Here is a 13,231-nt window from a genome sequence, read left to right as displayed (position 1 = left end):
TACCCAGAGAGACCAGCAGTCTGTCGCCGCTCACCCAGCTATTATCCTCGGCTGCTAAGAAGGGGACTCTAACTCAGCTATTCTCCTCTGCTGCAAGAAGGGGACTCTTCTGTAATATTCAGAGGGACTTTATTATTCTTTTGTCGCCCTCTCTGCGGGTTGTCTATTTTGCCATTTTTATACATCTGAAGAGGATCTATGTCTTCCCTGTAATTTGACATTAAAAGACTCTGTATCTGTTAAACCGCTTTTGGGTCCTCACTCACGTGCATAACAGATTGGGAACCATACCAGGCCAAACACATATAACTATAAAACACAGAACAAACATAGAATGCCCACCCCAACTCACGCCCTGACCAAACTAAAATAGAGAAATAAAAAAGGAACTAAGGTCAGGACGTGACATCCAGTGACTGGTTTGCCTAGCCCTGTTCTAGGGTCCTAGGGTGAAGCGACTGCGGTAAAAGTTTAGAGTACCACAGTATGAGTCATATCCATAAAACCTAGCCGTCAAACGGAAATGATTCCAATCATTTTTCCCTTAGGGGTTTTAAGAAAAACTTAATCAGGGCTGTGATGTTTTGATAACCGTGTAACTCTCTCTGGGACTGGGTGATTTGTATCAATGTGTTACCCGATTCAGGAAACTAGGCGTATGTCGCAAGTCACAACTTCACAGGAGAGCCATTCGACATGTGAACTGTCATGTGCCTTAATAACAAACTTGTACAGGGGCTTGCAAAAGTATCCACCCCCCTTGGCATTTTTTTATTTTGTTGCCTTACAACCTGAAATTAAACATTGTATCATTTGATTTACACATGACAACCACATTGAAGATGCAAAATTAAAAAAAATTGTGGAACAAACAAGAAATAAGACAATGAAGTCTGCCGTGAAGCTTTCATGTATACGGGTAAGAATCTAACATTGAACCTGTTTGTCATAGCTAGCAAACCAATCAGTTTGTATTGCTAGTTAAAGCTTGCTGTTAGCTAGCCAGCTGGAGTTTGATGGCTGGCTTGCTAACGTTACTCTATGGATTGGGATTTATTATTCTTTTTTAGCTAGCTAATGTTAATGTTACATATCTAAACAAAAGACCCCAATTTAATGTTGTTAGCTAGCTAACGTTAGCGGAGGTTAGATGGCTGGCTAGTTAGCTAACACTAACTTACATGTATGAAGTGTGTGTAACGTTAATATCTGGGATTTGTCTTTCAGCATCAGTAGAACACACCTGACTCTCCGCCACCAGTCATACAGGGAGAATGGTCTAATTCCTCCCATCAAAAAGAGAGCTGGCCCAAGCAAGCACAGGTTACACCTGAATGAGGTCTTGCAGCGAGTGGTGAACTTCATCAACAACTATGCAGAGGATAATGCAATAGTATTACGAGGACGACACCCAGGACACAAACACTTTGGTGGAAAGCTGCTGCCATCCCATGTGACAAAAGTAGTAGTGTGGCATCTCTACAAGGAATCGATGTCAACACTTGGTATGCAAAGCATAAACTTATTTAGATTATTTAATTGACCTCCAACATGATTGGCACTACTTTTATTGTTCTGGGGAGAGAATTGCTGCCCCACATCTCAAGCACTAAGCCCAAGACAGCACCGATGAGACAAGACTGTAACTACCAATTGGATACCACAATTTTGGAGAATAAGGGATGAAACCATTCCCCTATTATGACACCTCCGCTGTGGTGCCTAAACGGCAACAGCTTTCTTCCAGGGCCCATATTCACAAAGCATCTCAGAGTAGGGATAATGATCTAAGATAGCATCCCCCTTGTCAATGTAATTGTACTCGGTGTGAAGGCAAAACTGATCCTAAAATTAGTACTGAAATTATTTGTGAATATTGGCCCTGGCCTATCACAGCAATGCCACTCTACCTGAAATGCATCAAAAACATGACTACGAATTAGCTTAGTCAGTAATTTAGCTAATGAAACACTCATATAAATGAGCACAAGCCTAATCAGCCAAATGATATGAAAACAATTTGCAGTGAAATTAGGGTATTTTTTTCTTGCCAACTTTCAGGCACCAATACATCAATAAACAGGCAGGGGAACAAAAACTGGTGAATAACTAGCTAGTCTTTCAAATATTACTACCAGTTTATATAGGTAGTTGTTATTTTCTAGAAACCTAGCTACAGTCCACTTAGCTTGCAAGACACCCTACATGACTACACTAGTTTGTTTCGGCGGGGCTCAGGTCAGTCTGTTATATCTGGAGTATCTCTCCTGTCTTATCTGGTGTCTTGTGTGAATTTAAGTATGCTCTCTCTAATTCTCTCTAATTCGCCGCCCGAACAATGAGAAGAAACGACTTGGGTGGAAGTCATGACAACTCTGCATTGTTGTGAAAGGCCTCGTTGGGAAAGGCCTCGTAAGTAAGCATTTTGTGGTAAAGTCTACACCAGTTCTATTCAGTGCAAGTGAGGAATAGAAATGGATTAGATCCCGGTAAGACTAGCTGTCGCCATTAACGTCAGCTAATAGGGATCCTAATAAATTAAATTAAATCTTTACGCACAATAGGCTGAATAGTGAGATTATTTCCCACTGTTAAAGTCCTAATATTTGTGTAAGCTCTTCAATTTCATGGACCCAACTTTCAACATTTCATGGACCCAAGATCAGATTTTTAATATTCGTCCATATATTGCGTTATTCCAGTATGTGTATCTGTTTGCATCAGTTTCAATGCAGGTCTTGTTTTGAACCACAAATGTTACTATTTTGGCTAATCGTTATTGTGGCTAGCTTCACATAGGTGGTGGAAAGGCACGCAAAAGCAATTGAACAAAGCGCCATGACATTGATCAACCAATGGTGTGTTAGATACCACCAACAGACGTTTGATTGACACCTCCTTATTATCATATTGGAGGAAGGAATGAATAAATATATAAATGAATACAATTAATGAAAGTTTGAAAAATGTGATAATGCATGAATAAATAACTAAAAATGGGTCAGGGGGCATTTCAATGTACTTTTAGTTCAGTTCAATTTCACCAAAGACAGTACAGTATAAAGATTGCTTCTTCAATAGAAATTGCCGATCTCACTTGTAGGTGATGTCATGGCGACATTGGCTAGCTAAGCTCATACTCAAGGTGTCCGCATGCTTTTCAGCTGAAGCACTTCAGTAGAGTTTGTGAATGGAGGTGGAATAATGACTTAATTACAAGCATGTAAAGTAGGATTTGCACATGTAAAATATTAATTCAAGTCCGGGCTCTGGCCGGGCCAAACAGTCTTGGCTGTTTGCTTGGTGTCGTTGTCCTGTTGGAAGGTGAACCTTTTCCCCAGTCTGAGGTCCTGAGCCCTCTGGAGCAGGTTTTCATCAAGGCTCTCTCTGTACTTTGCTCGTTTCATCTTTCCCTCGATCCCGACTAGTCTTCCAGTCCCTGCCGCTGAAAAACATCCCCAAAGCATGATGCTGCCACCACCATGCTTTACTGTAGGGATGGTGCCAGGATTCCTCCAAACGTGAAGCTTGGCATTCATGCCAAAGAGTTTCATCTTGGTTTCATCAGACCAGACCATCTTGTTTCTCATAATCTGAGAGTCCTTTAGGTGCCTTTTGGCAAACCAGTGGGCTTCATGCCTTTTTACTGAAGAGGCCTGATTGGTTCATAATATAATAATAATAATATATGCCATTTGGCTTTTATTTCAGTCATGTGTGCATACATTCTACATATGGGTGGTCCCGGGGATTGAACCCACTACAAGCGCCATGCTCTACCAACTGAGCTACAGAAGGACCACATATTTTTGTCCTTCTGAAAGAATCTCCCATCTCTACAAAGGACCTCTGGAGCTCTGTCAGAGTGACCAAGGTATTTGTCCCCCAATTGCTTAGTTTGGACTGGCGACCAGCTCTAGGAAGAGTCTCAGTGGCTCCAAACTTCTTCCATTTAAAAATGATTGAGGCCACTGTGTTCTTGGAGTTTCAATGCTGCATAATTTTTTAATCTGTACCCTTCCTCAGATCTGTGCCTCGACACAATCCTGTCTCGGAGCTCTACGGACAATTCCTTTGATCCAATGGCTTGGTTTTTGCTCTGGTCCCACATCACCAACAAACTATCATGGTCCAAACACACCAAGACAGTTGTGAAAAGGGCACCACAAAACCTTTTCCCCTTCAGGAGACTGAAAAGATTTGGCATGGGTCCCCAGTTCCTCAACAAGTTCTACAGCTGCACCATCAAGAGCATCCTGACTGGTTGCATCCCCGCCTGGTATTGCAACTTCTCGTCATCAAGGCGCTACAGAGGGTAGTGCGTATGTCCCAGTACATCACTGGGGCCAAGCTTCCTGCCATCCAGGACCTCTATACCAGGCGGTATCAGAGGAAAGCCTTAAAAATGGTCAAAGACTCCAGCCACCCTAGTCATAGACTGTTCTCTCTGCTACCACACGGCAAGCAGTGCAGTAGCAAAAAGCTCCTTAACACCTTCTATCCCCAAGTCATAAGACTGCTGAACAATTAATCAAATTACCCCCACTCTTTGTTTTCAAATGGCTGCTACTCGCTGTTTATTATCTATGCTTAGTCACTTTACAAATTACCTCGACTAACCTGTATCCACACACATTGACTCAGTACCCGTACCCACTGTATATAGTCTCGTTGTTGTTGTTATGTAATTTTTTTGTTCCTTTTTGATTCGATTTTATTTAGTAAATATTTTCTTAACTCTATTTCTTGAACTAGAGTTGGTTAAGGGCTTGTAAGTAAGCATGTCATGTTGTATTCGGCGCATGTGACACATTTTATTTTATTTTGACATGCACTGTCAACTGTGGGACCTTATATAGATAGGTTTGTGCCTTTCCAAATCATGTCCAGTCAATTGAATTTACCACAGTTGAACTCCAATCAAGTTGTAGAAGCATCATAAGGATGATCAATGGAAACTGTAAAGGTTCTCCTCCTCCTCCTCTTCTCAGGAGGAGTAGCGAGAAGGATCAGAGGACCAATGCGCAGCGTGGTAAGTGTCCATATCGTTTAATAAAACATAAACTGAACACTCAATGAATACAAAACAATAAACATGAACAAAACCAAAACAGTACCGTGTGGCAAACAAACACAGAAACAATTACCCACTAAACAACAGTGAAACCCAGGCTACCTAAGTATGATCCTCAATCAAAGACAACTAACGACACCTGCCTCTGATTGAGAACCATACTTGGCCGAACACAGAAAACCATCCTAGAAACACAAAACATAGAATGCCCACCCAACTCATGTCCTGACCAACTAAAACAAACAAATAACACAAGAACTAGGGTCAGAACGTGACACAAACAGGATACACCTGAGCTCAATTTCAAGTTTAATAGCAGAATACTTCAGTTTTTTGCAATCATTTTGAAGAAAAAAACAACTATTTTTGCTTTGTCAATTTAATCCAATAAGGCTGTAACGTAGCAAAATGTGGAAAGTCAAGGGGTCTGAATACTTTCCGAATGCACTGTTGGGCGATTAGGCCTGATTTGCAGTCGGCGTTCCATTTCATCGTGTTCTATTGGGTTGAGGTTGCATTTATTCTCAAAATAAGTTACGTTTGCACATTTTTTTGCAACCACAAAACTTAGCATACAGGTGACCTCATATTTTACATTCTTGTATAATGAAGTCATTATTCTACCTCCATATTCGTACATATATTATGACAACAATTTGACGTTTTTGTTTGTTTTTTGGTGAGGGTTCTGTCGGAATTTCAGGCACACAACATTTCTGGAGGAAAGACAAAGTTCGGTTGGTTTGGAGCGTGATGCGTCATTTAATGTAGGTTGTGCCTTTAGATTTCTAGAAAATCAATAACTAAGGAAGGATTTGAATTGCGCTGGAGGAGATGGTGTCACAGGGTGTGATTGGCATTCTATGTTTTGTTTTCTATGTTTTGGCCGGGTATGGTTCTCAATTAGGGACAGCTGTCTATCATTGCCTCTGATTGGGAATCATACTTAGGTAGCCCTTTTTCCCTCCTTTCAGTGTGGGTAGTTGACTTTTGTTAGTGGCACTATAGCCCTGTAAGCTTCACGGCTGTGGCTTCGTTTGTTGGCGACATTTTAAATAAGAAGGAAAATGTACGCTCACCACGCTGCACTTTGGTCCACTTCTTTCGACGGCCGTGACAGATGGCTGCCATTTTACGGGCTCTGCAATTGTGCTATTGTGTTTTTCTCCATTATTTATAACTTGTTTAATTTTTCTGCCACCGTCTCTTATGACCGAAAACAGCTTCTGGATATCAGGACAGCGATTACTCACCTCGTACTGAATGAATATTGTTTTTCTTTAACGAGTCGGACGCAAAGGATTTACTTCAGACACCCGACAAGGCCAACGTCCCCGTCATTCGCAGGAGAAAGTGACGGAGATATCGGGGACGTAGGTCGGGGTGCCTTATAAGGATCCAACAGCGAATGTGTAATCTGCCTCTACAATCAGTCCTCTGTACGTTGGCTAAATCATTGGATAACAAAATAGACAAACTACGATCATGAATGTCCAACCAACAGGACATTAAACTGTAATATCTTATGTTTGGTCGAGTCGTGGCTGAATGACGGCTTGGATAAAATACAGCTGGTGGGTTTTACGCTGCATTAGCAAGATTGAACAGCTGCCTCCGGTAAGACAAGGGGTGGCGGTCTGTGTATATTTGTAAACAACCGCTGGTGCACGAAATCTAATATTAAAAGGAATCTATTTACCACCACAGACCATTGCTGGCACTAAATTTGCACTCAATGAGCTGTATAAGGCCATAAGCAAACAGGAAAACACTCATCCAGAGGTGGCGCTCCTAGTGGCCGGGAACTTTAATGCAGGGAAACTTAAATCCGTCTTACCTCATTTCTACCAGCATGTTAAATGTGCAACCAGAGGAGAAAAAAAATAGACCATCTTTACTCCACACACAGAGACACGCGCAAATCTGACAAATTTGACCCTAATTCTGTCATGACTCTCCTGTGACAATCTGAAGGATCAGGTTACAGTGGGTCCGCTCTACATCGTGCTCTCTCTCGTAGAGGGGGAGAGCAGGAAGTCGGCTGTTTTATAACGGTCGTAAATACCAAAACTCCCTTCCCTACTCTGCCAAGATGAACGTTAACAATCCCTTTGTTACCACAGAGAAAGACTTTGCATTACGGTACCTCAAAAGGTTTTCTAATGTAACAAATTTCTGTATTCCAACCAGTTGGAATGGTTTGTGGGAATTTAAACAATAATCATGGCCAACTTTTACTGTGTGGTGATATCATTAAATATGTTATAACGGAAACATTGTAATTTAAAGAGCTTTCACAATGTAATTATCAGATTTACATCTAAATGTTGTGGAACTACTTACAAATATGGCCTTCTAAACTAAATACGTGTTTAGATAAAAAGTTAACTGGTCAGTGGACACACCCTGTGAGTACAGACATTTACATTGGCGTCATGGAAACACCCTCTTTTCTACTCTAGTATAAAAGTTACTTCCACCAAAATGTACATTAGACCAGACAATATGGAGATTTCGCTACATGTTGAAATGGTTGGCAATACAAACTAGAGTCTAGATAACACCAGGACTAGGTCCCCACGTTGAAATGGCTAAGATATCTACAAACTAAATAACAATTATTCAGGCTGCAGCTGTTTAAATACTTTAGTTTGGTAAACGCATCCGAACATTTCCGAATGCTACTCTGAAGTGTCCATTATAACAACTACGATGGACTTTGATTTCTGGTGGACAGACCAGAGGCTTTCTCTTGTCTGACTACCCAGCAGACGGACTGGCGATTGCAGAGAGGGACAACCAAGACGTACACTCGTAAATATCTAAAATCCAAATGAGCGGTTGTTAGGGTGCTAAATGTCCATATTTATGATGAAGTATTCAACTGTATGTGGTGAATCAACTCTGAGTTTCCCGCTCTTGAGCTGTCCCATCCCTTTCCTTTGTCATATTGACATAGCCCACTAGGGACTTTCTATCATGTCAGTAACCAATGTATGACCATGTGTGTTTATGTAAACTACCATTCAAAAGTTTAGGGTCACTTAGAAATGTCCTTGTTTTTTAAAGAAAAGCAAAAAAGTGTCCATTAAAATAACATTAAATCAGAATTACAGGGTAGACATTGTTAATGTTGTAAATTACTATTGTAGCTGGAAACAAAAAAATACAAATGTATGGAACATACAGAGGCCCATTATCAGCAACCATCACTCCTGTGTTCAAATGGCATGTTAGCATATCCAAGTTGATAATTTTAAAAGTCTAATTGATCATTAGAAAACTATTTAGCAATTATGCCCCCCCCCCCGCTGCTCTCTAGTTATTATCTATGCATAGTCACTTTAACTCTACCAACATATACATATTACCTCGACTAACTGGTACCCCTGATTATAGCCTCACTACTGTTATTTTACTGCTGCTCTTACTTACTATTTTTATTTCATGTTTTTTTACTTAACAATTATTTTTCTAAACTGCATTGTTGGTTAAGGGCTTGTAAAGTAAGCATGTGAGTGTAATGTCTGTATTCGGCACATTTGTCAAATACATTTGATTTGTTTTTCTCTCATTGACTTCTACCCCAACCCCCCGCCTGTTCTGCCTCCCAAGCGTTCCCGGAAGTCTTGCGATGTTGCGCCTCTTGGTTTTGAAACTCTGTATTAAAGCTGCTTCTCCAATAGAAATCCCCGATAACACTTGTAGGCGATGTCATGGCGACGTTGGCTTGCTAAGCCCATGCGTAGAAACGTCAACGGATCCAATGGTCGTCTCGCGCCGAGCTGCGCATGTGCATGCCGTCAAATTAAAGGCACTTCGATATAAAGTAGTTTTTAACGAAAATGAAATCGTGTCAGTTTGTCACTTTCACGAGGTTGAAGTGATAACATTTAACTACTTAAGACATTTGCTCGAATCTAGGTTCTGCGTATAGCTTTTGAGAAAATGAACAACTAAGGGAGAATGTTTCTCTTCTCTCATTGCCTTCTCAAATCCCAAACCCCGTCCTGTTTGGTCTGTTTCGCTAGCGTTCCCGGAGTCTCGCGAGGTTCGCCACTGGCTTTACAGACTGTGACGTCATCTTGTTCACCTCCATATAAGGACATTTAATTAATAGGTTATTTAAATGCATTTGTTTATTAAAATGTCATTGACCCCAACATTTTCCTACCTTTGCAGTTCATACGATGTCTGATAAACTCTGCATTGCGGTTAATTTCTTATTTTATTTATTTGTAGAGATTAATGGCCTCATTGTGATGTTTTAATCACATTAGCATTTACATTGAATTAAAATAGCCATGTTCTTGTGATGCTTGTAAATCCGAATCATACTTGCTCCACCCAAGTACCAGGCGGATCTTGGGAAATATGTCATTTGGAGCGCGCACGGTGGTGGTAGCAACCTTCTTATTATAGCTCAATGGCAGAAACACACATCAGCAAACTCAAAGGATACGTGGATTCTCATTGAATGATTGTATGGCTCGTGGCTGGGTGAAAGCCCATGGTGACACACATTTACCAACAAACTGAAATCGCATAAGAGGACAGATGATTCGACACGAACATAATTATTTTCATGGGACACAGAGATGCTTCTTTTTGTTTGTATTTGCTGACTACTGAATGAATCATTGATCACGGACTGCTAGTTAGCAGGCAGATATTCCGGAATTTCTGGCCAGCTGCATTGCCAAGGTCCTATAGGTATTTGGATTGGCTGTGGTTGTAACTATAACATACTAGGCTCGGATACAACAATCAGGTCAATTGGACGGATTACCATTCTAGCTACATTCATCCATTCCATGTTTACTCGGAGGTGTATCAAATTGGCTGGCTAGTTAACGAGCTAGCTAGCCAAACACACCGAGTCGGGACGGGATTATAATATTCCACGTTGCTAGCTACTGTATTGTTTCCCTCCAGGAATTTGGATTTATTTTACTAGAACATTAACAGTACTTCGCTATATATATCTTTGGGCCAATCCCTTTGAAACTTTACACCGAGATTTCCATCAACAGCTATATTTATAAACGAATGAATTTAAAAGCTGCAACAGCTAGCTAGTGTTGTTCGATTTGGAAAATGGATGCGGGTATTGAAAAGGAATGCAGCGCTCTGGGAGGGCTCTTCCAGATCACCATGAACGACATGAAGGTAAGATGCATTTACAATAAATACCTTTATAGTAGGTAGAACTCAACCTTTTCACATTTATCTTGTGAGAACCATCATTTATCAAGCATGCTATTAACGACGGTAACTAGAATTTGCCAAGTTGTCACGGCTCGTCTTCATCACTATTTGGGTTGAAAAAATGAATGGTGTACTTTAACAGGCTAGCTAACTATCTTTAGCACCTATGTGAAGCTAGCCACTAACGATTAGCCACAATAGTGGAATTTGCGGTTTGCATTTAAAATAAAAGTTCCTAATTTAAAAGGGAAGTAAACGGATACAAATAGTGTAATAGTGCCATATTTGGAGTAGATCATGTTAAACAAGTTTGTAACGTGATCTTTTAAAATGAAGACAATTGGTTGATTTGACACTTTAACTCGCACTGTGGATGTATCGCACATATATATGGATTGTGGTTGAATGAAATGGGGTGGCTGAATGAAATGGGTGTCAGTCTAATTGACACCCTGTTAGTGCTGAACAATTGGTGCTTTTTCAGATAGGTTCGTTTATTTAAAAAATAACGGATTTCGGTTTTGATATTGGAAGCTGTAACACAGAATAAAACAATTAGTAAAAGTACCGTGATAAGTCACTGCCCATTAAAAAAAACGTGTCATGCACTTATTCAGAGCAATTTACAGGAACAATTAGGGTTAATTGAGCAAGGGCTCAAGGGCACCAACTGACTTCACCTAGTCTGTTCGCGTATTAAAACCAGCGACCTTCGGTTACTGGCACAATTCTCGTAACCACTAGGCTACCTGCCTCAGGAAATATACTTGAAACGTTTCAATTGTGTATATTGTATTTGTTTTATTTTATGACATTATTATTTAATAACAAGTCATCTTTAATAGAGCTGCTGTCTGACAAAAATCACAATTTTAGTAGTTCTATAAAGTAAATAAGGCATACTTTTTAATGACATCTGAATACCAACTATCAATCACTTAGATCATGTATTTTCAGCTAGAGATACAGTGGCAAGAAAGTATGTGAACCCTTTGGAATTAGCTGGATTTCTGCTAAAATTGGTCATCAAATTTGATCTGATCTTCATCTAGGTCACAACAATAGACATAGCGTGCTTAAACTAATAACGCACAAATTATTGTATTTTTCTTGTCTATATTGAATACATACTTTTTACAACCTACACTGATTGTTTAAATCATGTGAACCCCTAGGCTAGTGACTTTGCTAAAAGCTAGGAGTCAGATAACCTGGAGTCCAATCAATAAGACGAGATTGGCCGTGTCTGAATCCTGGTTTCGGAAGACCACCAAAAACCCTGAAATTTCCATGCCTAACTATAACATTTCCGACAAGATACAACTGAATTGCAATCTACTGCAGATATGGCCTGCAGAGTTCTGTCTTACTATCCAGGTCTGTGCCCAAACAATTTGAGCTCCTACTTTTAAAATTCCACCTTTCCAGAAACAAGTCTCTCACCGTTGCTGCTTGCTATAGACCACCTTCTGCCCCCAGCTTTGACCTGGATACCATATGTGAATTGATTGCCCCCCATCTATCTTCAGAGTTCATGCTGTTAGGTGACCTAAACGTGGACATGCTTAACACCCCGACCATCCGACAATCTAAGCTTGATGCCCTCAATCTCACACAAATTATCAATGAACCTACCAGGGACTACCCCAAATCCGTAAACACGGGCACCCTCATAGATATCATCCTAACCAACCTGCCCTCCAATTATACCTCTGTCTTCAACCAGGATCTCAGCGATCACTGATCATTGCCTGCGTCTGTAATGGCCTGTGTTCAAATAACCACCCCTCATCACTGTCAACCGCTCCCTAAAATACTTCAGTGAGCAGGCCTTTCAATTCGACCTGGCCCGGGTATCCTGGAAGGATATTGGCTATTCTTTGAAAGTGCTTTCCTCACCATCTTAAATAAGCATACCCCATTCAAAAATTTTGAACCAGGAACAGATATAGCCCTTGGTTCACTCCAGACCTGATTACCCTTGACCAGCATAAAAACAACCTGTGGTGTACTGCATTAGCATCGAATACCCCCCGCGATAACGCTACCCCGGTCAACAACCCTGTACCCCCCACAGCAACTTGCCCAAGCCTCCCTCATTTCTCCTTAACCCAAATCCAGATAGCTGATGTTTTGAAAGAGCTGCAAAATCTGAACCACTACAAATCATCTGGGCTAGACAATCTGGACCCTCTCTAAAATTATCAGCTGAAATTGTTGCATCCCCTATCACTAGCCTGTTCAACCTCTTTCGTATCGTCAGAGATCCCTAACGATTGGAAAGCTGCCGCGGTCAACCCCCTCTTCAAAGGGGGAGACACTCTAGACCCAAACTGCTACATACCTATCTACCCTGCCTTTTCTAAGGTTTTCGAAAGCCAAGTTAACAAACAGATTTACCGACCATCTCAAATCCCACCGTACCCTCTCTGCTATGCAATCTGGTTTCCGAGCTGGTCATGGGTGCATCTCGGCCACACTCAGGGTCCTAAATTATATCATAACCGCCATCGATAAGAAACATTACTTTGCAGCCGTGTTCATCGACCTGGCCAAGACTTTCAACCATGTCAATCACCTGGTTCACCAACTACTTCTTAGACACAATTCAGTGTGTAACATTGGAGGGTCTGTTGTCTGGACCTCTGACAGTCTCTATGGGGGTGCCACAGGGTTCAATCCTCAGGCCGACTCTTCTCTGTATACATCAATGATGTTGCACGTGCTGCTGGTGATTCTCTGATCCACCTCTATGCAGACGACACCATTCGGTATACTTCTGGCCCTTCTTTGGACAATGTGTCAACAACCCTCCAGACAAGCTTCAATGCCATACAACTCCTTCAGTGGCCTCCAACTGCTCTTAAATGCAAGCAATAAATAATAAATCCATGCTCTTCAACCGATCGCTGCCAGCACCTGCCCGCTCGTCCAACATCACTAGTCTGG

The 13,231-nt window shown here is 41.1% G+C and overlaps 1 protein-coding gene across 4 annotated transcripts in view; it reads left to right on the top strand.

Moving 5' to 3' along the window:
* The first annotated feature begins 9,253 nt into the window (after positions 1–9,253).
* Positions 9,254–13,231, top strand: part of LOC124008256 (protein MTSS 2-like) — a 130,000-nt gene continuing 126,022 nt past the window's right edge. For 3 of the 4 annotated variants that reach the window (XM_046319400.1, XM_046319399.1, XM_046319398.1), the window contains exon 1: positions 9,254–10,243. In XM_046319400.1, the coding sequence (XP_046175356.1) occupies positions 10,172–10,243 (72 nt within the window). In that variant the 5' untranslated portion in view covers positions 9,254–10,171. The remainder of the gene's footprint in view (positions 10,244–13,231) is intronic. The other variant, XM_046319401.1, reaches the window with a different exon arrangement.

Source organism: Oncorhynchus gorbuscha, linkage group LG21, assembly GCF_021184085.1.
Source record: "Oncorhynchus gorbuscha isolate QuinsamMale2020 ecotype Even-year linkage group LG21, OgorEven_v1.0, whole genome shotgun sequence".
Taxonomy (NCBI): domain Eukaryota; kingdom Metazoa; phylum Chordata; class Actinopteri; order Salmoniformes; family Salmonidae; genus Oncorhynchus; species Oncorhynchus gorbuscha.
This window is presented reverse-complemented; position numbering and strand designations above follow the sequence as displayed.